General features: G+C 42.8%; 1 protein-coding gene across 1 annotated transcript in view; it reads left to right on the top strand.

Annotated features, from left to right (window-relative positions):
• SLC39A9 (solute carrier family 39 member 9) overlaps positions 1-25,814 on the top strand; it is a 37,557-nt gene extending 11,743 nt beyond the window's left edge. Inside the window, exons 2-7 of the mRNA XM_084792297.1 lie at positions 5,655-5,763; positions 11,931-12,131; positions 15,384-15,452; positions 17,713-17,798; positions 18,818-18,952; positions 21,777-25,814. Of these exons, the coding sequence (XP_084648423.1) occupies positions 5,655-5,763; positions 11,931-12,131; positions 15,384-15,452; positions 17,713-17,798; positions 18,818-18,952; positions 21,777-22,007 (831 nt within the window). The 3' untranslated portion in view covers positions 22,008-25,814. The remainder of the gene's footprint in view (positions 1-5,654; positions 5,764-11,930; positions 12,132-15,383; positions 15,453-17,712; positions 17,799-18,817; positions 18,953-21,776) is intronic.
• The last annotated feature ends 1,310 nt before the right edge of the window (positions 25,815-27,124 follow it).

The raw sequence follows: 27,124 nt of genomic DNA, 5'->3' as shown, positions 1-27,124 counted from the left end.
CCCTGTCTCGAGCAAGAAAAACAATGAAAAAGAATAGTATGATGGGTCAAAGGGCATGAATGTCCTAAGAAAGTTCTCAATGTTTTAAGAATATATTTGTCCAACAAATTCAAGTGACACTTTATTTTTACATTATTATTGTTCATTAAAAAAAACTTTAATAGAAAAAAAGGTATTTTTATTATTTTAGTCTGCTCAGTGGACTTTTTATATGTTACTGGTACATTGTTGCCAATCCTCCCCGCAACTTCTTTGCTAGTGGGTGTCTGCTTTTGTTTTTACAGTCACCTGAAAGGATCTATACAGGACTTATGTTCAGTTCTCCCTTTTTTGTGTTATGTTTCATGACAAGGTTTCTCTGTGGTGGCCTGGCTGGCCTGGCTGGCCTTGAGCTCAGAGACCCGGCTGCGTCTGCTTCTGCACATAGTCCACCGCCGACTGGCAGGGTTAGTTCTTTTGTGTTTAGGAAAAACGAAAACAAAAACAAAACAAAAACAAAAAAGAGCCAAACCAGCTTATTTTTCAAGATTGGAGGAGTGGCGTTAATAAAGTACAGCTTACTATAACTTAGTTATAGTTATAAGTTATAAGTTATAAGTTATAAGTTATAAGTTATAACTTACTATAACAAAGATTCATCTTTGTGTTAACTGAATTAGAAAAGGGAAGACTGATGTTCCTGGCCACTTCACTTAAGCTGCTCTAAGCATTTCCCACTGTTGGAAGCTTTCTGTGCATGCACCAGATGATGTCAAAGAGAAGTGCTAACCATGTCTCTGCGGAGCGTGCTAGCATCCTGTTGCTATGCAGTGATAGCAGCTGTGTTTGCTTACAGAGAGGACACGGAAGCTTGGGAGGGTCACAGAGCTGCCACTTTGAGCTGCGAGCTTTGGGGTTGCCTTGGTTCAGATAGAAGAATTTCAACAAAATTCAGATCTGAGTTACTAATATTAATGGCAGATTGTGTAGTGGCTAAATTAATTTTAAGAAATATCTCCTTGAAGCAGCTTTGTCTGTGAGAGTATGGAGGAAAGCTTTGTTGTTTGAGCAAGAACAACTCCACACCCCTTGATAGCTCCTCCGTGCTTGGACTGAGTCAGCCTTGCTCTAGTACATTTCTCTCTCTTTTTTTAAACTTTGTTTTAAATGTCTTTTGTTTGTTTGTTTGTTTTTTGAGCCAGGGTTTCTCTGTGTTAAATGTCTTTTTATTGCATGCTTTATAGATGTGCCAAAATTAATTTAATCCAATTTTCAGAAGCTGATACTCATTTTGTTCTTTTTATTTTCTGCTTTCACTTTTTTTTAATAGAAAAAATGTCAATTATTTATTAATTTATTCTTTTTACAGACTGTTCCCAGCTTCTGGTTTTTTTGTTTTGTTTTTTGTTTGTTTTTTGTTTTTTTTTTAGGACACTGTTGAGGCTTTCTGTCCTAAAGTGGGCACGGACACAAAGATTGAGACAGGAATTTTCAGTATCAAAAGCTTCTAAAAGTGTTGGTTTGTATTTGGTTGACACAATTATTTGCTGACTGTTTTAATGAGCAGGAAAAGAAAAGCTATTTAATTTTCTTGCTGTCTGCCAAGAAAATTAAACAGACTTCAAAGCTTTGCACTGATAGTTAATGGCATTGAATGCAAGCTGTTGTTTTAATTAATACAGCTGGCTGATTCTCCAGCTCAGTCAGCCACAACTGTGAAGTTCTAAAATGAGGTAACAAAACCAATGGCACTGCATGGTTCATGCCTCTCTTGAGGAAACAGTTCATCACTCTGACAGAAACTATTGCTTGGGGAGCTCTCTTCCCATCTTGAAATATACCTGGAGTTTGTAGCTCTTCATTTAAATGCACTCTTAGTGATTTACCACAGGCGGAGGGTAGACGCTGCCAGCCCTTTGGTAACGTTGATAAACACTGAATGTGAGGTGAAATCCCTGTTGTAAAGTTATATGAGAGAATGCAAGAATACAGACACCATGGAGCCATGATCTCTAGGCTTGAAATAAATTAGGTTGCATCTAAAATGCTTCTGGTGTCATGGTGGCTCGTTTTATGTCAACTTGACACCAGCTAGAGTCATCAGACAGGAGGGAGCCTCAGCTGAGAAAATGCCTCCATGAACTGGGCTGTAGGACTTTTTAATGATTGACATGGGAGGGCCCAGCCCATTGTGGATGGTGCAACTTCTAGACAGGTTGGTCCTGGGTTCTATAAGAAAGCAGGCTGAGCAAGCCAGTAAGCAGTACACCCCCCAAGGCCTCTGCATCAGCTCCTGTCTCCAGGTTCCTGCCCTGCTTGAGTTCCTGCCCTGCCTTCCTTCAGTGATGAACAGTGCTGTGGGAGTGTAAGCCAAATCAACCCTTTCCTCCCCAAGTTGCTTTGGCCATGGTGCTTCTTCAGCAACAGTAACCCAAAATAAGACAATTAAAGTTTTTTTTCCCTAATAAAAATTGACACCGTTGGGCTGGAGAGATGGCTCAGATGTTAAGAGCACTCACTGCTCTCCCAGAGGTCCTGAGTTCAATTCCCAGCAACTACAAGGTGTCTCACAATAATCTATAATGTGATATGATGCCCTCTTCTGGCCTGTGGGTGTATATTCAGACAGAGCACTGTATACATAACAGTAAGTAAATCTTTTTTTTTTTAATTGACACTGTTCATGGCAGTGGTGCTTGTATGGTTACTGGTCCTTTTCATCAGTGTTGGTCACCATCAAAAGGCTCATGGAGACTATCAAGCTGGTGGCTTTTCTGTAGGATAATCTTTTCTTTCTGAGTATTAGAACAATAAATTAACAAGGTTTTCTGTTCCTTGGGTGCAGCAGTTACGATTGAAGATATTTGCACTAATAAGACAAATGGTGTGCTGCTTCATGTTTACCGTGATGGGATCCTCTTATGGACCTTTCTCAGATATTTGTACAAGCCTTGACCAGGGCCGCTTACAGAAGGAAAGGGTTATTGGGTTTACAGTTCCCGAGAGCTGGGTCCGTCACCATGGCAGAGCAGCATGGCATCTGGGAGCAGCCGGCTGAGGGAGCACACCTCACAGCCCACCCCCAGTGACACATCCTTCCTCCAGCTACCCCCCCCCCCCGAAACTATGGAAACAGCGCACCAGTGGGGACCAAGGAGCCAAACCTCAAGGGAACATTCTCATTCAAGTCACCACACAACTACTCACTGTGGCATTCTTTACTTATTTTTACTTATTTTACTTTTTTGAGACAGGGTCTCGCTACATAGCCCTAGCTGTCTTAGAACTCATTGTGTAGACCAGGCTGGCCTTGAACTCAGAGATCTACTGGTCTCTACCTCCCAAATGCTAGGAGTAAAGGTGTGCACCACCTAGCCCAGCTCTAAAAATTCTTGACTGTTTGCCAGCAGCTGTCTAAGGGGCTCCATTGTGTTGCTAGTGAAGCCGCAATGCCCAATTCTCTAGTGACCTGTTTTAAACAGAAAAGGGTTAGAGCCAGGCGTGGTGGCACACACCTTTAATCCCAGCACTCGGGAGGCAGAGACAGGCGGATCTCTGTGAGTTCGAGGCCAGCCTGGTCTACAAAGCGAGTCCATGACAGTCAAGGCTAACACAGAGAGACCCTGTCTCAATAAATAAATAACAGAAAAGGTTTAATGTCAAAATAATAACCCTTTGTATTGAAAAGCTGAAGTAGCCAGGTGTAGTGGCACATGCGTTTAATCCGGGCATTCAGAAGGCAGAGGCAGGCAGAAGGATTTCTGTTAGTTCCTGGCCTGCCTGGTCTCCACAGTGAGTTCTGGGACAGCCAGAGCTGCCTAGAGGGATGCTGTCTGGAGTGTGGGGTGTGGAGGGGAGAAGAAAAGAAAGCTTTGTGAAACATTTAACTGTTTCCAGTTCTCTTTATTTGTCTTGTACCTCCAGAAACTACAGAGAACCGTCAGACCTAACTATGGCTCTGGCTTTCCTGGTGATGGCAGGATTGCCCTTACTTTCAGTGATGAGCTGCACAGCATAGACTGTAAAGTTGTGCTGTAATGCACACAGCCATTGAATGTTTGCACAGTGCAGCTCTCCCACCCCTCTCCTGTTAACTAGCTGTACAGTGTGGTCTCGGATAAATCATCTCTCATCTTTGTTCTTTGATTTTCAGTCCATATACTGAGAGGATGATTTTTTACATTTTCTTCCAGTTCTTAAACTCAAACTTTTTTCTTTTTTTTTTTGGTAACTCTGATAGCTGGCTTCTAAATCACAATCCTCCTGCCCCAGCCACCATAATATGGGGTATGAGCAAACACCACATCTGGCTTCTGGGAACCTCCTTTTCCTCCTCCTTTTCTTCCTTTGCGAATTTCATATGAGTTACGTCATGCCCCCTCCTCCCTAAGTGCCCATGCCCCATGTGAACATTCTTTTGTAAATGTTTTTAAAATATTTTATTCTTTATATATGTGTGTTTGCCTACACATAGGTATGTCTGTGACCACATGTGTGCCTGCTGCCTACAGAGGCCAGAAAAGGGCATCAGATCCTCCTGGAACTGGACTTGCAGATGGTTGTTGAGTTGCCATCTAGCTGAGAATCACACCTGGGTCCCCTGGAAGAGCAGCCGGTGCCCTTAACCACTGTGCGCCTCTCTAGCCTGTCAACAATTCTTGTACAAGCTTTTTTATTTTTCTTGAGTAACTCCCCCAAAGAGAAGTGCTGGCTAGGCTTGTTAAGAGTCTGCCTTCATTTCATGCTCACAGCAATAAATGAAGGTCCAGTTACTTTGTACCCTTGTCATTATTTAGTGCTCTGATTTTTTTTCTAATTTTGGTTATTTTTAAGTAGGTATAAGGAGTCTCACATGAGGTTTGTTGTTGTTGTTTTCATTTTCCTGGTAATTAGATGTTGAGTGCTTTATGAACTGCTGGTCATTCATATCCACTGTGAAGTCCTGTCTACTTTCTCAGGCTGTCTGTCTCTGGGTATTGAGTTGTATGGTTCTTTGTATTTCAAACAGAAGTCTTCTCTCAGAATATCTGCTCTGAGATTTGTGTGCAGAACTTTATTGGAGAGCATCCTATGAGAACCATCTGTGAGAGAACAGCAGGATGAAGGAGATGGAGATGGTCAGGTGTCACTCAGTTGCAGTAGGAACTGGGGACAGAAACCTGACCTGAAACAGACTGAAATGGGTAGTGCTGTCCCAGCAGTCACTGCATTCTAACACTCAATAGTATACCTGTTCTTTCTCTCTTTCTCTCTCTCTCTGTCTCTGTCTGTCTCTGTCTGTCTCTGTCTGTCTCTGTCTCTGTCTGTCTCTGTCTCTGTCTGTCTCTGTCTCTCTCTCTCTCTCTCTCTCTCTCTCTCTCTCTCTCTCTCTCTCTCTCTCTCTCTCTCGCTGTATGAGGATGGTACATACACTTGTGTATACATGAGGATGCTACTGTAAGAACCGGGTCATGATCTTGTGTTGCCTAGGCCATCTCAAACTTCTGGGCCCAAGCAGTCTTTGTCTGTCAGCCTCACAGAAGCCTGTGTGCCCAGCTCCTCATCTTAACTGGCATTACTTACGGAGCCACCCGTTTTTCTGCTTACTGGCCATTTTGGCTGTTGGTTTCATGAGTAGAAAATGTTCCCTAATCATCAATCAGTCTTTCTAATAGTTTCTTTTGTTGCTTTTTCAGGAGCGACTGAAGCTGGTGACTGTGTTGGGTGCTGGTCTTCTCTGTGGAACTGCATTGGCAGTTATTGTGCCTGAAGGGGTGCACGCACTTTATGAAGAGGTTCTGGAAGGTGAGAGAAACGAGCCTTACTTAAGAAATGTTGGCAGAAGAATTCATGGAATTTCTTGTGGTTATAGTTCATGTTTGTCTTAAAAGGGTGTTTAAGAGACACTTTAGGGCCTAGAGAGATGGCTCAGCGGTTCTTCCAAAGATCCTGAGTTCAATTCCTAGGAACCGTATGATGGCTCAGAACCATCTATAATATTATCTGCTGCCCTCTTCTGGCATGCAGGTGTACATGCAGGCAAAACACCGTATAGTTAATAAATACATAAATCTTAAAAAAGAGAGAGGCCTTAGACATTACACACATTCCTAAGCAGTTTTATGAGTACCATAGCTCATGAGCACTACCTAATGTTTATTTTCAATAATGAATTATTTCAGTCTTTTTAGGTGTAACTGTTTAAATTATCTTTGGATCCCTTTCCTCTAACTGGACGGCCTTGTCCAGCCACAATAGAAAAGATGTGTCTAATCATTCTACAGCTTGATATGCCAAGGCCGGTTGACATCCTTGGGAGGCTTCCTCTCCTCTGAGGAGAAAGGAAAGGGGCACGGGAGATGGGGGGCTGGGAGAAGGGAGGTGAGATGGGGGGGGCTGGGAGGAGGGAGGTGAGATGGGGGGCTGGGAGGAGGGGAGGAAGGGCAAGCTCCGGTGAGGACGTAAAGTAAATAAATTAATAGAAAAAATCTAATATTTATACCAATAAAGACCCTGGAGGTGTAAACTGAGGTAAAAACCTGCTAGCTCAGTGAGGTAACTTTGTTTTCTGAACTATATGCAAAGTATATACAAGCCTGATTCCACAACTAAACTGCTAGCTCTTTAGAAGTCTCTTCCTACCTGTGTCTTGTCTTGAGCTCCTCCAAAGGCACAAGGGCTCCTTACTCTCTGTCCTAGGTTCTGCCAGTGGGGTCTCCATTCCTGCAAGCCCAGAGAGAAGATCCCTGTCTCCTTCCAAAAAGTCTCCTTTAACTAAAAAAGAGAGAGCTATCTTAGAGGTCCAATTGCTTATCAAAGGAGTCTCTAACTCTTCCCCTGCACCCTTGGCAGGCTGAACCATGTCACTGTCATGGTGGGGGTGCTCTAAGCCAAGTCAGTAGGGGCTGAACCATTTTGCTTTTATGGTGGGTAGCTCGAGGCCACCCAGCTGACTTTGCCTCTGTCATAGAGGTCTTGTGGTCTACAAGCAACTTGCCTTAAAGTACGCAGGAACTTTCCTTTCTTTAGTGTTCTCATCTGTGGAGGCTTTCAGAGGCACATCCAAACTACATCTCTTCAGGACACACCCAGCTGCATCTGAAAAACACAATATCTATTTAGGCTCTTATATTTTGCTAACAATTTGTTTTCTATGCCCAATAATCAAATATCCTATAACATAACAGTTCTTATTTTCTTAGGTGTGATGCATGCACATATATATGTTTATAATCCTGTGAGTACATGTTAACATATGTACATATGAGTATGGAAGCCAGAGGTTGATATCAGGTCTTTTTCTGTATTTATTATTATTACTATTGCTATTACTACTACTACTACTACAACATTTATTACTTTGTATCCATGGTGCATGTGTGGAGATCAAAGGGCAGTTTGCAGGAGTCAGTTCTCTTCTTCTCCTCTGTGGGTCCTTAGGCTATCAGGCTTGGCTGCACTCATTTTTACCCTCTCAGCCATCTCATATCCTCAACCTTATTTATTTATTTTCACCGGTCTATTTTTTTTTATTATGTTTCTTTTTTAACATACACATTTATATTATTACACATGAGTAAAATAAACTACATACAGCAGGAAGAGCCATGAGACAATCAGGAATTATATAAATGTTACATTCACAGTGATTTGGCCATTTGTATTTGGCAAACTTGAAGTAAACATCTTTCCTATCTTGTTGAGTCTAAATTTCTGAATGGAGATTAATATCTATCATACCTCATCTCTATTAACTTAAAACATCTATCTTGATCTAAAAACATCTTAATCCCTAACCTACTAAATTTAATTGAAAGACTAAACTATCTGGTCTTCAATCCCATCAGACACTTGAGAATGGATAAAACTTAAATACCTGAGTGAACCCAGAGTGCAGGTTAGCAGCTTCCAAAATGAAAAAAATGACTGAGACAATTTACTGCCTGAACAGTCACCCAATACTCTCTATAATGTCGAAGCATATTCTTCAGCCTTCTGGCCCAATATATCTGACAGACATATTTGCGAGGCAGGAACTATTGAGGACTTGCTTATCCTGTCTTGGCAGAGTTTGACTGTCGACTCTGCCTGCATCTAAGCTTGCCCACTTTTAGGTAGAATTCTGTCTGTGGCAGAAATGAGGACATTATGCCCAGTGGCTGGTTTGCCACATTTGAAGCGAGGTTCTTGGATGCTCATCTTCTTTGAGGCAGGCTGGGTGTTGCCAGAAGTTAACTTGTCTTGTTGTTAAAGAATCTTTAGAATAATAAAAACATCTTTAAATGCCATATTCTGTAGGTCTCTGAGGCTTTTGAAGACCTTCTTTAACTATTTTACCTCATATATCTATAGAATCATATCTGTCTATTAGACCTAGAGTATATATTCTTTTTTGTTGTTGTTGTTGTTTTTTGTTTTTGTTTTTTTTCGAGACAGTGTTTCTCTGTGTAGCCTTGGCCATCTTGGACTTTCTTTGTAGACCAGGTTGGCCTCGAACTCACAGCGATCCGCCTGCCTCTGCCTCCCGAGTGCTGGGATTAAAGGCATGCGCCACCACGCCCGGCTATTAGAGTATATATTCTTGTGATAAAATTAAACTAGTTTTTGACATGAGCATGAATTGCGTCAATATATAAAATTCAATACCATTGAATTAAAAAATAACCTTATTTGTGAGTAACAATTAGGGCCTTGAGATGAGGAGTAGATTCAGTAATCTACCTTTATTCTGTCCTCCCTCTGTATTTCTATGTCCCCCTTTCCTTCTTTTCAGCTCCTATCTCCTTACCTACCAAAGAAAGATAAAGGAAAAGAGATACGTCCCTGAGTCAAACCTAGTTTCCTACTTATAACCAACTCCCAATGAAAATAAGCATCTGTAGACCAAGAGAATAAACAAAACCTATCCAACCCCCATTAGAGGAAATGGACCGTCATTCTTTTACGGTTTCTTCAGGATGATTTAGGGCGAATAATTCCTTTGAAGGCCCCCCCCCCAAATTGAGGAAAATGGTTAAGGGGTCCATTTTTCAAAAGTTGTGAACTTCCAGGCTTAATAGTTGTCCTGTGTGAGACAGTCTGAACTGCTAGACCAATTGGGATCAGAAACTTTCTACAACGCTGTCCTAGAAGCTCTCCTGTTCTGATGGGTAACAGCAACTGAGGCTCCTGGGGGATGCAAGATGTCAGCATTCAGCTTGCTGAGAGGAAAGAATCCTGTCAGGTCTGATCCAGCGTCAATGCCCAGTTCTTTTGTTCTGAAAACATAACTTCTCACAAGAATTATACAGTTCGAACATTGTGATGGTATGAGGTGTGCAGGGTGTACAGAGCAGTTAAGGCTGGTTCTCTGCTCATTGTATGAGCAGATGTAAGGCATCTGCAAATCTTCCTTCATGCCATACTAAGAATGGCCTCTAATTATAAGTCACAGAGGATCTGTGACCAACACGAAGCCTTGTCTGTGCATAAACCTTCACGTCAGCCAGTCTTAGAGCTATTCCCGTGTAGTGAGATTAGCAATGTTAGTTACCTGCTTGCTCTGCAGTTTGAATTCTTTACATCCCGATTGAAGCCCCCTCCCTCATCACCTCCCACTCAACCTTATTTTTTGAGACAAGGTCTCTGACTAAACCTGGAGCTTACTAATTTGGCAAGACTGTGTGGCCTCTGCCTCCTCAGTGCTAGGAAAAGGAAACATACTACCATGCCTGGCTTTTTACATAGGTACTGGAGATTTGAACTCACAGAGTTGAAAAATTATCCCTTGTTGCCCACATTCTGGAAGAGATTGTTGAGTGAATATTTTTTCCTTTAGCTGTTTCATAGAATTTACTGGTGGATTTACTATCTGGGCTGGCATCTTCCATGTTGGAACATGTTTGTATTAGTAGCTTTAGAGTGCCTCACAAAGAGACCCACACTGGACGATGTACACAGTGAGAGACTTTGGAGCGCTCAGTCCTAAATGGGATGTCTTTGTCAAAGCCCTCCCCTCAGCGCTCAGGGATCTTTGCAGAAGAGGAGGCAGAACGAGTTAGAGGAGAAGGATGAGTTCAAGGAAACAGTGTCTTCCAGACTCACCTATGAGACTGATGCTCATAGGAACTCACAGAGGCTGTGGCCACACCCCCAGGACCTGCACAGTCTCTTGACAGATAAAACTCCAGCACTGAAGGGAATGGACACAAAGTCCCGCCCCTAACTGAGAAGCTATTTGCAATGGAAACCTGCTGGGAAAGGGAAAGCCAGTTTTCTCCAGTGGAAAGTGAGTAAGCCAAACATTCCTGGGTAGGCCCCGTCCCCAGGAGGAGTTATTAACATAAAAATAACCCCATGGCTTTAGTTTGTTTTTATTTTTTGTTTTCCCTTGAGACAGGGCTTCTCTGTGGAATGGCCCCAGGGTGTCCTCGACTTGCTTTGTAAGACCAGCTCGGCCTTGAACTCACAGAGATCTGCTTGCCTCTGGCTGCCTGGCTGCCTGGCTGCCTGGCTGACCATATGCTTTTGTGTGTGTGTTTTTGTTTTGTTTGGATATTTTTTATCCTGTTGATTTTCTTTTTTTTTAGTTTGTCTGTTTTGATTGTTGTTTTTCTTTGGTTTTGTTTTATTAGAGAGAAAGGTATAAAGTTGGGTGAGTAGGGAAGTAGAGATGATGACCTGAGAGGAGTTGCAGGAGGGGAAAATTTTTAATCAAAATATATTGTAGGAGCTGGAGAGATGGCTGAGAGGTTAAGAACACTGACTGATCTTTCAAAGGTCCTGAGTTCAATTCCTAGCAACCACATGGTGGCTCACAACCATCTATAATGAGGTCTGGTGCCCTCTTTGGGCCTGCGGGTATACTTGCAGGCAGAGCACTGCATATGTAATAAATAAATCTCTCTCTCTGTCTCTGTCTCTGTCTCTGTCTCTCTGTCTCTGTCTCTGTCTCTGTCTCTCTGTGTCTCTGACTCTCTGTCTCTGTGTCTCTGTCTCTGTCTCTGTCTCTGTCTCTCTCTCTCTCTCTCTCTCTCTCTCTCTCTCTATATATATATATATATATATATATATATATATATTGTTGTTTGAAGTATCAAACATATGACTATTAATTAGGAATATCTTTTGGCTAATTGTTAGTTGCTATAATTCAGTGTCCTGACCACCTTGATGATCTAGAACTAAATTTAAATGGGAGAATAATGTCTTTTCAACTGTATGTGTGTGGGTGTATGTTTGTGGTGGTGGTGGGGCGAGAGAGAGAGAGAGAGAGAGAGAGAGAGAGAGAGAGAGAGAGAGAGAGAGAAATTGCTTACTTATATTTTATAAAAGCTAAATGATTTCTATCCCATTGCTTTTTTTTTTTTGTAAATTTTGTGTCAACACAGGTATAAAAGCAGTGATTTTGACTGCAGTTGCAGTTTCATTGTCACTGTTTTCTTCACTTGGTTTCATCAGAGTGAAGATCCTGTGCTTCCTGAGGAGACTGGCATGCACTTCTCAGATGAAAATGGAAGATTTAGCTTTGGGGCCCTTTGAAATGTGACTGTATTCTTGCATGGTGATTTGCTTCTGTGTCCAGGATTTTGAATTGATAGGCAGTCAGAAGGTCCACATGCTAAAGCCAGAAGGGTGTTTTTATCTTGGAAATGTTTAAAAAAAAAAATATATATATATATATAATTTTATGTGCATTAGTATTTAGCCTGCATGTATGTCTGTGTGAGGGTGTCAGGTCTTGGAGTTACAGACAGTTGTGACCTGCCATGTGATTGCTGGGAATCGAACCTGGGTCCTCTGGAAAAGCAGACAGTATGCTTAACCACTGAGCCATCTCTCCATCCCCTCTTGGGAATGTTTTTATCACAACCTTTTAGACTGAAGGAGTATATGGTTGCTTGGATTACAGCATAAGAATTAGGTGTCCTTGCAGTAAGTGTTACTTAAATACAGATGGAAGGTATTCCATTATGTGGTTTATTTTGCTCCAGGAAAGCACCACCAAGGCAGTGAAACCAAGGAGAATGGGATTGCATCAGACAAAGCAGCAGAAATACCAGTTGTCCATGACCATGAGCACAGCCACGACCACACACAGCTGCATGCCTACATCGGAGTGTCCCTTGTACTAGGCTTCGTTTTCATGTTGGTAGTGGACCAGATTGGCAGCTCCCATGTGCATTCCACTGAAGGTGAGTAGCTCTCGGGCTTTCTGGGCTGTGCAGGCACTTTTGCAGTTTGGAAATTTACAAACAACTGAATGATTCAGTCTACTTCAATAGCCTCACTTAAATGCAAAGCTCAGGTGCTGTGGGGCACTTTATTCAATTGGGGGAGCCAGTGAATTGTGGCATATGCTACCGTTTGCTGACATATTAACCCTGCTCGGCTTAGTGCAGTCATACTTGAGTAAGAGTCTAGGGCAGAAGTCCTTAGCCTGTTCTGAGCTGTGGAGCCCTTAGGCAATCTAAAGCCTGTAGCCTGATTATTGGAATGTTGGTCTTTAAATGTATAAACTTAGTAGGACTATAGAGAATATAGGGCTAGCCTAGTCTCCATAGCAAGTTTCAGACCAGCCAGAAGGATACACAGTGAGAGACTATCTAAAAGCTAGCTAGCCGACAAATAAAAACTCCAAACAAACCAAACAAACAAACAAAAAACTTGATAGTGAATAAATTCTAAAAAGAAGTAAATAAACAGAGGAGTGTAGCAGTGCTTTGACCAGATGAGCAAAACCAGTGCTGACAAGAAAAAGTTCTTAGATTAAAGGTGTGTGCTAGGGCTGAGCCATACCACAACTAGAAACAGGTTTTTCCAATACACAATCTTGGGTTCACAGTGGGATCAAATATCTTGCAACAAGAATCCCGAGTATTCATGAAATAGCATTCCTAACAATGTCTGCTATATGGTCCAACCTGGAAAGCACCTGTGATCAGTGAAGGGGCATTCTCTAAAAGAGAGGGTTATTCTTAAAAAACAAAAAACAAGGCTACAAGGACGTGAATGTATTTTTCCAAAAATGTCAATCTCAGCAGAGTGAAATATGGGATCCTAGAATTGATCCTTCATAGAAAGGAAAATGAACATTATCAGAAAACTGACACAATTTGGATGTGAAACAGAAATCAGAATTAATATTACATTTGCTGAAGTTGATATTCTTTATGATTACATATTTTTCTTAAGGAAATACATATTGAAGTATCTAAAGATAAGCAGTTATGTATACAGCTTATTCTTATATTTTTTTATTGTGAGCCTAGCCTTTAATGACTAAGCCATCTCTCCAGCCCAACTTATTCTTAAGTGGTAAAGATTTGTGTATAGAAAATGTGAATATAGGTGCTGAAATAAATGGTTCAAGATGTTTAGATAGTTGGTCAGGCAGAGACAGGGACATATGACTTTTTTCTTTAAACTATTATTACAGCCTTTCTCAAGGTTAAACATTATTCCAAATAAAAGTTGTTTGGGGGCTGGAGAGGTGGCTTATAGGTTAAGGGCACTGACTGATCCTCCAGAGGTCCTGAGTTCAATTCCCAGCAACCACATGGTGACTCACAACCATCTATAATGTGATCTGATGCCCTCTTCTGGCCTGCAGGTGTACATGCAGGCAGAGCACTGTATATATTTTTAAAAAATAATAAAAGTTGTTTGGTTTTGCTTTAATTTCAGGATGAATAAAGTTGAGGGTACGGCTCTGTGCCTGAACATGGCATGACTTAGTATGCAAAGCTTTAATCCCAAACAATAAGAAGAAAAAACTTTGATACTAAACAAAAGCGGGGTTGAGTAGGCTGCTGGTGTGGGGGCATATGACATGACCCTGGCTCTCAGGAGACACAGGCTGGGCCTTGTCAGCTCAGAGGAGACCAGCCTCAGCTACATAGTGACACATGACACGGTCACAAACAGAGCTCTTGATGTCCACAAAGGCTTTCCAGTGCCTTACATTTATTGTATCTTTATTTTACTCCCTTCTTGTTGAGATGAAGGTTCATCATCCCAAGGTGGCCTCAGACTCTTTATGTAGCTATTGATGACCTTTAATTACTGATCCTCCCCGCTCCCAAGTGCTGAATATGCCATTATGTCCATACTGCACCTTAAAACAGTGTCCCCATCCTGGTGGAGCACACCTTTAACCTCAGCTCTTGGGAGACAGAGGCGGGCTGACTTCTGTGAGTTCAAGGCCAGCCTGCTCTACAGAGCAAGTTCCAGGACAGCCAAGGCTACATACACAGAGAAGCTCTGTCTCAGAAAGAAAAAAAAGAAAAGAAAAAGAAGGAAAGAAAGAAAGAAAAAGAACCTTCCTCAAGCCAGGTGGCGTGGGCCTGTAATCCCATCTACCCAACCTGAGGTAGGGAAGTCACAATTCTAAGGCCTGCATGATCTTCAGAGTGAGTTCAAGGCCAGTCTGCCACTTAGAGAATCTATCTCAGAATTTAAAAAAAGAAAGAAAGAAGGAAAGAGAGAAAAAAAAGTGAAAAGGAGCCTGGGGATTCTGACTCAGTGGAAGAGTGCTCAAATGCACAGACAAGGTTCTGGGTTCAGTGCTCAGAACTGAAGGGAAAACCCTACCCAATAGTGTGGTTGCAGCTGACCTGAGCTACTTAAAAGATGCGGCAGGAGGGAAGTGTTGTAAAGATGCTGCTCAAGTGTCTGGCTGAGGTGGGTTTGGGGAAGATAAGAAAAGCAGTGGAGAACTGTTGAAACATGGCTTAAGTTGGTGGAAATGTATGGTAGGGTGGTAGCTGCAAAATGAAGAGGGGAAAATGTGACAGACGTTGGAATGAGAACGGAGTTGCCGGAGTTAGATGAGCTGCAAAGAAGCAACCTGCGTGGGGGAAAGAGTGAAAAAGCCCAGCTGTGGTGGCGCACGCCTTTAATCCCAGCACTCGGGAGGCAGAGGCAGGTGGATCGCTGTGAGTTCGAGGCCAGTGAGTCCAGGACAGCCAAGGCTACACAGAGAAACCCTGTCTTGAAAAACCAAAAAAAAAGAAAAGAAGAAGCAGAAGCAGCAGCAGCAGCAACCAGAGGCCATGGGGCACCTTCTACAGACTGAGGAAGTTCAGGTGGCTGGGGTTATTCATTTCAGGAGTCTATCCAGAAAGAGTTCCCTCAGCCCCACCTCCTTAGTACAAGGAGAACATTGATCAATTTGAAATAGAAAGAAAGGACTGCAGTGAGGAAAACAGTCTACACCAGTGTTTGAAATCTGAGCTTTCACACTATTCGTGTAGCTGGATGTGGTGTGTATACCGTGATCCCAGTGTTCTGGAAGCTGAGGGGGATTATGAGGTGAAGGCCAACGGGGTTGCACAGTGAGACTCCAGCTCTAAGTAACAATGGTAACAACAGTGGGCTATGTCCAGGCAGATGTTTCTATTGCTTTATGTCGTACTACTTAGGGATACTTTCTCATTCTTACGTAGATCCAGAAACAGCAAGGCCTAGCAGTTCCAAAATCACCACCACACTGGGGCTGGTTGTCCACGCTGCAGGTAAGTCAGAATTGCAGTGAGCCTGCTCCTTTCTCAGAGGAGACTCTCCACACTGAAAGCTCTTGGGGGAGGGTTGCTGAACAAAGCCCTCTAGCTTGAGCACAAGCCCTGGCCTATTATATATGTTTACAAGCTAAGAATGTTTTCTATGTTTTTGTTTTTGTTTTTTTAAGACAGGGTCTCTCTGTGTATCCTTGACTGTCCTGGACTCACTTTATAGACAAGGCTGGTTTCAGACTCACAGAGACCTACCTGCCTCTGCTTCCCGAGTGCTGGGATTACAGGAGTGAGCCACCATGTCCAACTTGTTTTCTATATCTTTAATACCTAAATACAAAATGTAAGCTAGGCTTAGTAGCTCACTCCTGTATTCTAAGTGCCCAGGAGGTGGAGGCAGTAGGATCCGGAGTTCAAGACCAACTGTGTGTGTGAAAAGCCTGTGTTCAATCCTTAGCACCACCAAACAGAAAGATCATTCATGCCACTGGAAAATGATGGTATTTAGAGTGATGATGCTATTTTGGAGGTCAGCTGTGCCCACGTTTGTGTATCACCTGTGACTTTTGTGTACAGTATTGACAGAGTTGAGTAGTTACAAGAGGCCAAAATCCTGCAAAGCTCAAACATTTACTGTCTGGGCTTTAAGAAATTTGCTGACCTCTTTCCTAAGATCTGTCTGGAAAAGAGCCTGTGTACGTCAGCACCAAACAGCCCTGCTGCCCGTGTGGGCTGAGATGGTGAGCAGCAGACTCAGCAGCGTGGCTAATGGGACTGGCTTTAGCACCATAACCCAAACTAGATCCAAAGCCCAATCTGGGTAGGGATCTGTCGGGACCAAATGCAAGTATGAAATGAAAAGTAGCTCGCTCCTAATCTACTTTCTGTTAACAAAATCCACCCATATCACCACTCTGAAAGCAGTGGAACTGGGGCGAATGGAGCAAATAAATGGGGCTGACTGAAGTCTTACACAATAGCTAACTTTATTCAGAGCCTCAGACAATGTATACTCTGGGGTTCAGAAAGGTCACATGAGTAAAGGTCTCGTGAGTTCAGGCTGGATACTATCCCAAGGACAAGCCTCACATGGCAAAGACATGTTTTTCCATGGAGGCATATAAAGGTGAGTACCAGCAAGTAATAATGAGCACTCTCAAGTCAGCCCACTCCTCTCCACTACACCTGGGAGGAGCACGAAAACATTCCGAGAACAGGTCTGTTTTGAAGAAACTGAGGCCACAAGACTCCAGTCTCGTTTTCTTGGAGTGTTCTCACAGCACTCAGAGTTCTCCTCACAGGACTCCGTTTCTGGATGATGTTCCAACACACCCATCCAGCCAAAGTTCCTGTCCTGACTAGTTTTATGTCAACTTGACACAAACTAGAGTCATCAGGGAGGAGGGAGCCTCAACTGAGAAAATGGCATTTTCTTAGTGCTGATCGGGGAGGGCACAGCCCATGTTGTTGGTGCCATCTCTGGGCCAATGAGCTCTGGTTTTAAAAGAAAGCAGGCTGGGCAAGCCATGAGGAGCAGGCTGGTAAGCAGCACCCTCCATGGCCTCTGTCAGCTCCTGCCTCCAGGATCCTGTCCTCTTATGAGTTCCAGTGCTGGCCTCCTTGCATGATGAACTTCCTTTGATGACATGGAAGTGTAAGTCAGAAAAACTCTTTCTTCCCCAAGTTGCTTTGGTCATAGTATTTCATCACAGCAATAGTGACCCAAACTAAGACAGTCCCCATCGTGTGTGAATCATCTGTATTGAGGCCTTGAGCCTTGAAAACAGAAAGATGCCATGTTTGAAATTCTTCATTAGCCCTATTACTACAACTTAGCTCATCAATGAATGTTTACATTTATACAGTTTTTTAACAATAAAAACTTGTAACACCCGGACTACTCAGGGCCAGATGCTAAACTTTTTGCATATGTTCTTTCACTTTTAGCACTGATGAAGCCCCCAAAATACATGTTATGTTGACCCCCATCTTTTTTTTTCCTTTCTTCTTGGTTTTTCAAGACAGGGTTTGTCTGTGTAGCCCTGGCTATCCTAGAACTCACTATGTAGACCAGGCTGGCTTCAAACTCAGAGATCTATCTGCCTGCCTCCGCCTCCTGAGTACTGAAATTAAAGGCGTGTGCCACCATCGCCCAGCTTATTGACCCTGTCTTAAGAAGGTCATTGAGGTTGAGTAAGTTCCCCAGAACCAAGCCCTGCACTGCTACCCTTCATAGCATCTTGTTTCTTGTCTCCAAATTTAGCGGATGGTGTAGCATTGGGAGCAGCAGCTTCTACTTCACAGACTAGTGTCCAGTTAATTGTGTTCGTGGCAATAATGCTACACAAGGTAAGCCAAGACTCTCACTCCAAAGGAGCCAAATGTCTCCACCTGCTCTTTACTATCTTGACTCTGTTTTTCTTGACACCATCTATTATTGAACATATTTGTAATTAAAATTTGTCTTGATCCTTGATACATTTCTGAAATGCAATTTTTTTCTTAAAAAAAAAAAGCCCTTTAAATAAGAGTTTAAGAAAATAGCAAAGGAAAAAAAAAAAAAAAAAGAAAACAACAAAGGGGTAGGGTGTGGTGGCACACACCTATAATCCCAGCACTCAGGGAGGCAGAGGCAGACAGATTGATGTGAGTTTGGACAGCCAAGGCTACACAGAAGAACTCTGTCTTAAAAACAGGGTTTTCTTAAACTCTTACTTGAAGGGCTTTATTTATTTAGTTTTGTATCATCATATACACAAGTGGCTAAAATCTTGTTAATTTATGTTTTTTAAAGGTTTTTTTTTTAAATGTATGAGTAGTCTGTCAGCATGTACACCTGCAGGCTAGAAGAGTGAACAGGGTCCCATTATACATGGTTATGAGCTACCATGTTGTTGCTGGGAATTGAACTCAGGCCCTCTGGAAGAGCAGCCAGTGTGCTCTTAAGCACTGAGCCATCTGTCTAGCCCTCAATTTCTATTTGTTATAGAATTTTGCTCACATAGATGACTAGATGGCTCAGTGGGTAAAAGTGCTTGCCAAGCAGGCTTAATAACCCAAGTTCTCAAAAGTTGTCCTCTGACCAACACTCACACACCCACAGTGGCATATATTCACATATACAATAATAAATAAATAAATAAAAACTCAAAATAATTCTGTATACGATACTACCAAGAAATACATATACAGACACATGCACGGTTTTTTGGTGAGAACACTGATTCCTAAAAAGGAAGCTTGCTCTTAATGGGATGCCTAGATTTTTGTTGTGAGAGTTCATATTCAAATAACACTGCATGCATTTCTTGATGTGGAAGCAAGCCCTGCTTGTCGAGTCATAATAAGGGCTCCTGTGTCATTTCTAGGCTCCAGCGGCCTTTGGGCTGGTGTCCTTCCTGATGCATGCTGGCCTGGAGCGGAATCGAATTAGAAAGCACTTGCTGGTATTTGCACTGGCAGCCCCAGCCATGTCTATGCTGACGTACTTAGGATTAAGTAAGGTGAGTGTGAGCTTCTTTGCACTGTGTAGTCGTGTGTCTGGTTCTGTTCATAGAAACCACGGGCCTGCAGCCTGGGAGCTGCATGGGGGCTGAGTGCTATGAATGTGACCTAACACAAAATCATAACCTTCCCAAACATGATGCAATTTATTTTTTATTTTATTGGTAACTCAATTGTATTGTTGTCCAACATGAATGTTATAGATTATGTGACAGTGTGTCACAACATTATGTCACAGTATTAAAAGGCTTAACAAACCTGGTAGAGTATCTTAGATTGAGTTTTTCACACACAGAATTTTCTAAAACTATGACAAAAATTGAGAGTAAAAATCTCTATGAAATAAATGTCTTAATTAAAGTACTTTTTATGAATTTAATATTCATATAAATTGACTATCAGTCCTAAGAATATTTGGATAACTATATAGAATTTTAGTATTTAAAATAGTATCATTTTACCAGCCATGCTTATTTTGTTTGGCAGATAAACAGTCAGAACCATCCAAGACTTTTTAAAATTTTTATTTATTTTTATTTTATGTGCATTAGTGTTTTGAGTGTGTGTGTATGTCTGTGTGAGAGTGTCAGATCCCCAGGAACTGGAGTTACAGTTTTGAGCTGCCATGTGGGTGCTGGGAAGTGAACCCAGGTCCTCTGGAAGAGCAGCCACTGCTCTTAACCACTGAGCCATCTCTCCACCATCCAACATTTAATGCTGAGGCAGGCACAGGAAGCATGTAAAACAAGCCATTCAGTGACCTACAGTAGAGTAGCTGGAGCAAAGCCAGCTGTAGGCAGCTGGGATTCCAGTGCTTTTAGTTCTGAACATAGCTTCAGACTTGAGGTGTCAGTCTTCAGCTTAGAGCCCACGTACTGCGTTTCCAAGCCTTGTATTCTGTCCATAGCAACAACCTTTCCTAGTTTAACTGAGAGTCAGTGAGTAGAATAGATGAGGAAAGTCTAACCAGGGCTGGTTGGTTGGAACCACTCTCCCCCATATCCCCTCAGAAGATCATTGATCCATCATTATTAAAACCAATAAATATTTAAAAAGGAATATTGACTTTTCTGGTTTTCTGTTACTTGGCTGGTTGGTGGGAGTGAACCCAGGGCCTCACACATGCCAAGCACTCTACCACAGGACTATTACCCCCAAACTTCTTTTTCTTTTTCTTCTTCTTCTTCTTCTTCTTCTTCTTCTTCTTCTTCTTCTTCTTCTTCTTCTTCTTCTTCTTCTTCTTCTTCTTCTTCTTCTTCTTCTTTTTTAATTTTTCAAGACAGGGTTTCTTTGTGCGGCCTTGGTTGTACTGGACTCACTTTGTAGATCAGGCTGGCACCAAACTCACAAAGCTCTGCCTACCTCTGCTTTTCTGAGTGCTGGGATTACGAGTATACGCCACGTGCCGGCTTCTTCCTCTTTTTATTTTCTGTTCTTTTCTCATTTAAAACTAAAAAATAAAAAGGGCCAGGTGTGGTGGCACACACCTGTAATCCCAGCACTCTGGGAGGCAGAGGCAGGCGGATCACTGTGAGTTTGAAGCCAGCCTGGTCTACAAAGGGAGTTCAGGACAGCCAGGGCTACACAGAGAAAACTTGTCTCAAAAAAACAAAACAACAACAACAAAAAGAAAGTATACATGGAAAGTGACATGGTTAATGAGTGGTTAGATTCTGTTAGCCAGGGTCTGTTGGTTGTTGCTCTTGAGTCTAACAAATATTCCCCCCCACACACACGTATTTTTGATACTGAGGATGAAGCCCAGGGCCTTGCACATGGTGGGCAAATGCCCTGCCATCTTCCCAGCCCTGACAGTTCCTTTTAAAATCTGACGCGTCACTTCACTGACCTCTGTGCTTTACAGCTTTTTCATGAAAAGCTTCTGATAATTCTGGAAGCATGGCATTACATGCTGCGTCTGGGGCGAGTTGGTGAAGTTTAACCAGTTGCCTTGATGCACAGGTCTCCTCTTTTTAATAGAAAAGCCTGTGAGGAGCTGTATAAAGATTAGCAAATGACAACAGGCGTAGTGGCACACATCTGCTGTCCAGCCCCTGGGCGGCCAAGGCAGGGGAGCTCAGCCTAGGCCAGGCCATACTATGAGACCTTGTCATAAACAATCAAAACCAACAAAACACAGGTTAGTGAAGGACACGTATCTTAGTGCTGTGAAGGCAGCTACTGCATCTTTCTTGTTTTGTTTTGAGACAGGGTTTTTCTTGGTAGCCTTGCCTGTCCTAGAACTCACACTGTAGACAAGACTTGCCTCAGACTCAGAGCTCCGCCTGCCTCTATTGCATCTTGATCAGTCCGTGCCTCAAGCGCCTGGCCTGGTAACACAGAGGATACTTGTTAGATATTAGAACAAATCAATTGATGCCTAAAATTCCAAGATTTCATCTCTAAGACACAAGTGAAACCTCCTAGCCAGTGCTTGAAAGTTGCTGTGAAAAGCAACTGTAGTTACGCTTTCATTGTAAAAATGGTAAGGGTAAATTCTGGATGTTCTCCCTGCAAAATCACAAACTTTTGAAGTAATAAGTATGTTAGTTACCTTATTTTACTATTTTATTGTTTTTTCAGGTCATAGTATCTGTATAATAAGTGTTGTGAATTTCAAGTAAAATTTTAAGCTGTGATTTTATCTGTCACTGGTGTTCTTAAACCTTTAAGACCTCCCCATAAATGACAGAGTTTCCAAAGATTTCTTTATATACCAAGCAGCACCAGGTATAAGTATTCAGATTTCATTGGGATGTCTTCCTACCTTTGACTTTGATGTGACTTGTTTTAATTCTAATTCTAATCTCTTCTAATTCACAGAGCAGTAAAGAAGCCCTGTCAGAGGTCAATGCCACTGGAGTGGCCATGCTTTTCTCTGCCGGGACGTTTCTTTATGTTGCCACCGTCCATGTCCTCCCTGAGGTGGGTGGAATGGGGCACAGCCACAAACCCGACAGCACTGGAGGGAAAGGCCTCAGCCGCCTTGAGGTGGCAGCCTTGGTTCTGGGTTGCCTCACGCCACTCATCCTATCAATAGGACACCAGCACTAAGCGTTCAGGTTCCAGCCTCAGTCCACGGTCATTGCCATCCGGGAAGAAGAGCTAGCGTGTGACGCTCCTCGCTTCCTCAGTGTCTTGTCTGACCTTGCCCATCGTCACCTGTGTTCCTAGAATCCAAGGGAGATGAGAGTCAGTCATGGAGACGTGGAATGGCCTATAGCAGAAACGTTGTAATTAGAGACTTTGTGTTGTCTTTTAAAGGGACTTTGACATACTGAGTTTTGATGTTTCTCTTAACCCTATTCTCAGGGAAGATGGAATTTAGTTTCAAAGAAAAGTGGAGAGCTTCATACAATGAAATAGTAATTATGAAAATTCAGTGTTCTGTAATTAAGCTACAGTTTTTCCCTTAGTTTAGAGGCTCTGCCACTTTACCCATTGGTTTTTAACATGGTTCTCACCATGTAAGACTGGTGCTTTAGCATCTGTGCCCCATGCCTTGAGAAAAGGTGGCAACACCCATCCCTTAGCTGCTAAAGGTGATGGCAACTAATTTGAGGTTAGAGTAAAGAAAATAAGGGTAGGAGACACAAGCTGGCCTGTACCCAAAAGAGACAGTCATTGAAAGGGGTTTGTAGTGCTGGGCGTGGTGGCACAGAGGCAGGTGGATCACTGTGAGATCGAGGCCAGCCTGGTCTACAAAGCGAGTCCAGGACACCCAAGGCTACACAGAGAGACCTTGCCTTGAAAACCAAAAAAAGAAAAAAAAAGAAAGGGGTTTCTAGAGTCTTCGACAACTCCTTTGCACGTGCCTCCCTAAACAGAGCTTGCCCTTTTCCCCAGTAGAGCAATGGAGACGGGACTGGCTTTTGAAGAGGGGTCTGGTATTATATAGCATTTTTTTTTTGAAGTATCCTTTGCAGAATACTTGTCTGCAGCACATTCGTAGCAATGGGGTTCTGTTCAGGCATAGGATTTCCTCCAAGAACAATGTGATCACAGTGAAATTAAGAGATGTTAAATTTTCTGGGAATTTGGATGGTTACTGACATTGACTTCTCTGTAATAACTTTTTTAAAGTAACACTATTACAAAGTTTATTGTCCTTTTCTTCTAAGTGGTCCACAACCTTCCAAATGCTGTGATCCTTTAATACAGTTCCTCATGTTGTGGTGATCCCCGACCATAAAATTATTTTGTCGCTACTTTATAACTGTAATTTTGCTACTGTTATGAATTGTAATGTAAATATCTTGATAACAGGATATCTGATATGCGACCCCTATGGGGGTCGTGACTCACAAGTTGAGAACTGCTGTTTTAAGTATTTCTTTTAGCAGCCAGCAGTCCCTCTGGTTAAGCCCTTTCCAGAGTGGGGAGTGTTGCTGTCTGCTCGTTAGCTCCTGTGCAGGAGACAGTAGGCTGTATCAGAAGGCAGTGTCTGCTGCTGGCCTCAAGCTCCTTGCAATCATGTCAGCATCCTACCCTTCCTTGTGCTCTTCTCTCCCACCCCGTGTACTACTTACTGGCCCTGGTGATGTCAGTGCTTGTGTGAGATGAATTCTCATCAAGACAACCACTTCTTGAACCATGATGATGATGACATCACTGTTTCTGTCCTTCATTTCCTTCAAATAAGTTACTTCGTGTCAAATACAACTTTATTACACCCTCAAAAATGTCACCTCCTCACTTATACTCTGATAATATAAGCAATTGAGACAGCGAAAGTATTCAACAAATGAAGGTAACTTTTCCATGTTTGCCAAAATCTGCATAAATCTTATATAGTGAGATAGGTATATAATACTGTATTAATTTATATTTTCTGTACCACTTAAAACACTTTACCTAAAGAGGAGCTGAGACTAGTTTCTTCAGAGCAGCAGGTGCAGTCATTTGTATTTTTCTATGACACCTACCTGTGCCAGCATGCCGGCGATTTTTCTTGAGTTCTCCGAGTTGTCATTGGGCCAGCAGCTGTAGAATTAAACTTGTGAGCCCTCTGCTGGCTGCAGTGTAGAAAGTAGCAGAAATGGAATGCAGTTTTTGTGTGCAGGCTGGCAGCTGTTGCATCCCATGCTACAGTGTTAAGCGGTGCAGTGTGGGAGTGTGGGTGACTCTTGTGATCAGGACAAACAGGTGACTCGGAAAGGTTTGGTCTCATCTAGCCCTTCCAGGGTACAAATGTCTTGATTCCTTGTCGAAGCTTACTGTGTCAAGTAAACGGCTACTGTGTGTCTGGTTTGGTTTTTAGAAGTAACTTCTGTCATCCTGCTACATACAGTGGTCAGAGATTGGGTGTGCTGGCCAGAGCTTCTTTCAGAAAGCAGTGCCTTGCCTTCTTGCTTATCAGTTTGGCTAGAATATCTCGCTGGGTAGGGACTTGGGCTCTGGCAAGGATTGAACCATCAAACTTCGAAATTTGCCTTCCCCCCCTGGGCCTCAGTAGTAATGAACTTTCCGAAACTGGGGCCTTTTGAGGCCTGGGGCTACTCATCCCTTCCCTGGTCGGCAGGCTCAAATAGCCATATGACTTAATAGGGCTCAAATGCACTTCAGGCAGCAGGCACCATGCCGAGGCCTCTGTCTAGGGGGAGAGGTTGCTCACATGGCAGGCAGTACCCCCAGAGCAGCCACCTTGATGTTTGCTTCACAGCACGTTTTCAGTTCTGTTTTCCTCCTCCTTAAAACTCCCTTTGGAGATGTGGATGCCTTAATGCGCAAACACATTTGAACACGTTGGTGATATGTCAGCTGTGCCCCAGTTACAAGTAGGATTATGGGGTACCAAAGAAGTAATTGATGAAAAGCACGGGCCGTCCTTCCTCATGACCAAAGCAGTCTTAATTGTAACTGGAGGCCCTTTCCCTGGGAACCTAGATGTCTTTCAGCTTCCAAACATGCTCCATTCCCCTTACGGTACCCAGTGTTGTCGGTCTCCGTGTCAGCAGGGCAGCGACGTTCCATTTTACTCTACTTTCCTGTGTATGCCGTGGCTAGCTTGCATCCTTACAGGCAGACATGCTGGCCCGGGACCCCAGTGCTTGGAAGAGAGCCAACCACTGAGGCAGTGTGTGCTCCCCTATTTCACCTTATTCCCCAAGTTTCTCAATTCAAAACAGCTAAGTCAGCCTATTCTGGGGTTTTGGATCTGAACCATTACAGGAAAGCAAGGGAGGAGGCTGTTCTTATAGAAAAGGGAAAATAGATTTTATTTTTTAAAGCCAGTCTGTCACTGGCTGGCTCTCGTTTTCAAGGATTAGAAGCAGGAGGGACTCACCGGTGACAGAGTGTTAAGTCCTGAGTCTCATGATAGTGAAGTTCTGATCTTGGGGGCTGTATGTTAATAGCACAAATCTCTTAAGATGCTCCCGCCTTTTTGGGCCAGAGCTCCAGACTGTTGCTGCAGATTTCTGCTCGGTACAGAGTGAGCCTCACCCCTGAAAAATACTGGTGGAGACATTATACAACTGCAACCTTTTTGTACTTACGACGTTGAAGTTCAGCTCAGGAGACCTGAAGGTGCGTGGCTGGTAGGAAAGGACTGGCAGACCATGTAGCGCTGCTTTAGGTGTGTGCAGTCTAACACAGTTGCTAAACAGCCTGGCCTTGCTCTCGGTCTGGTGGTGTCTCCTGTAAACTGGGAGTCTGATGGGGTGGTAACACCACAATTCCCCTGGTTTGGTGGCCTGAACGGTGATTTTAAATGCCCCCTTTTCTGGATCTTTTGTACACATAAACTCATTCCATGGATGGCTGCCTTATAATTTTGTCTCTTTCCAGTTTAATTGTGAATGGTTTAAAAAAATTGCTGTTTTCTGATTTGTTTTCTGATATTAAATTTTTATTAGTGCATACCTTATGTGAGTGGCTCTTTACTTATACATTGGCAATATTTGTGTTTGGCAACCAGACCTGAAGCATATTTGAACATCAAAAAAGTGGGTGTCAGCATGTCTCAGCTGGTAAAGCCTTGCTGCCAAGTCTACTGGCCTGAGACCCACGTGGTGTGTGTGCACCACCCCCCCAAACACAATAAAAATGTAATTTAAACATTTTTAGGTAGTGTGAGAAGTCGTAAGGGACAGATGAAAGGTGGCTTGTGAGCAGAGGAGGAGGGGGGAGGGGAAGTGAGGGACCCAGCATGCCATCTGCTCCAAAAGACAAATCCAGTGATAACCCAGCCCTTGTTGCTCATCGGTGGATCATCCGCCCCTTTCAAAGGACGGGGTGTTCCGTGAGCATAGAAATGCCATGACAGTTGTGTCTGGAGATACTTAAATCAAAAGTCTGACTTTTCAATTAGGCATGGCAAGCACAGGCATGTCACAGTGGGGAGATCAGAGAAGAACTTTCAGGACTTTCTCCCTATCCTAGATTGGTTCAGACTTGGGCTGTCAGGCTTGCTTGACAAGCCACAGTCACTTTCACCCACCAAGCCATCTCAGGAATGTCGAGTTCCTTTTTTTTAAATTGTATTTATTAATGATGTATTTATTGAATTTATTTTTAACAGCATGCTCATGCCTGTTGACTTAGCTCTCTTGAGGCAGAAGCAGATAGGTTCAACGTGGGCTACAGAGCGACAACCTATCTCAACAAAACAAAACAAATAGTAGTTGGGGCCTGTAATCCTAGCGCTTTGGAGACGGGTGGAGGCAGGAAGATCAGAAGTTCAAAGCCAGCCTGGTTCTCATTAGACACCAACTCAGAAGACTATTAGTCATATTAGTTGCACAAGATAATTTCATTTTCATATTTGCATACATGGTTATAATTAATATATTAATTATATATAATTAATTATATATAATTAATATTCACCTCCTTATTGCCTTCAGTTGTCCCTCCCTTTCGGCGGCTCCTTTCCTAAAAGTCTGTCTGCCTTTTACTTTCATGGTTTCTTTGTTATATTTTACTTGTTTTGGCAGGGTCTCACTATGTAGCCCTAATTTATGTGGGAACTTACTATGTAAACCAGACTGTCAATTCAGAGTTTCCCCTGCTTCTTGTATTAAAGGCCTGTACCCCACACCAAGGGGGTGGGGGATCGGGGTGATCTTTTGTAAAATTGAGATCAGAGCTGAGATAAGGTGTAGTATTTGCCTTCGAGTCTGTCTTTTTGCACATAGCATCACGATCTCCAGTTCCAACTGTTCTCCTGC

The sequence above is a fragment of the Acomys minous genome (genome assembly GCF_964271855.1).
Source record: "Acomys minous genome assembly, chromosome: 8".
NCBI lineage: Eukaryota > Metazoa > Chordata > Mammalia > Rodentia > Muridae > Acomys > Acomys minous.
The sequence above is the reverse complement of the archived record's forward strand: the minus strand, read 5'-3'. Positions and strand labels throughout refer to the sequence as shown.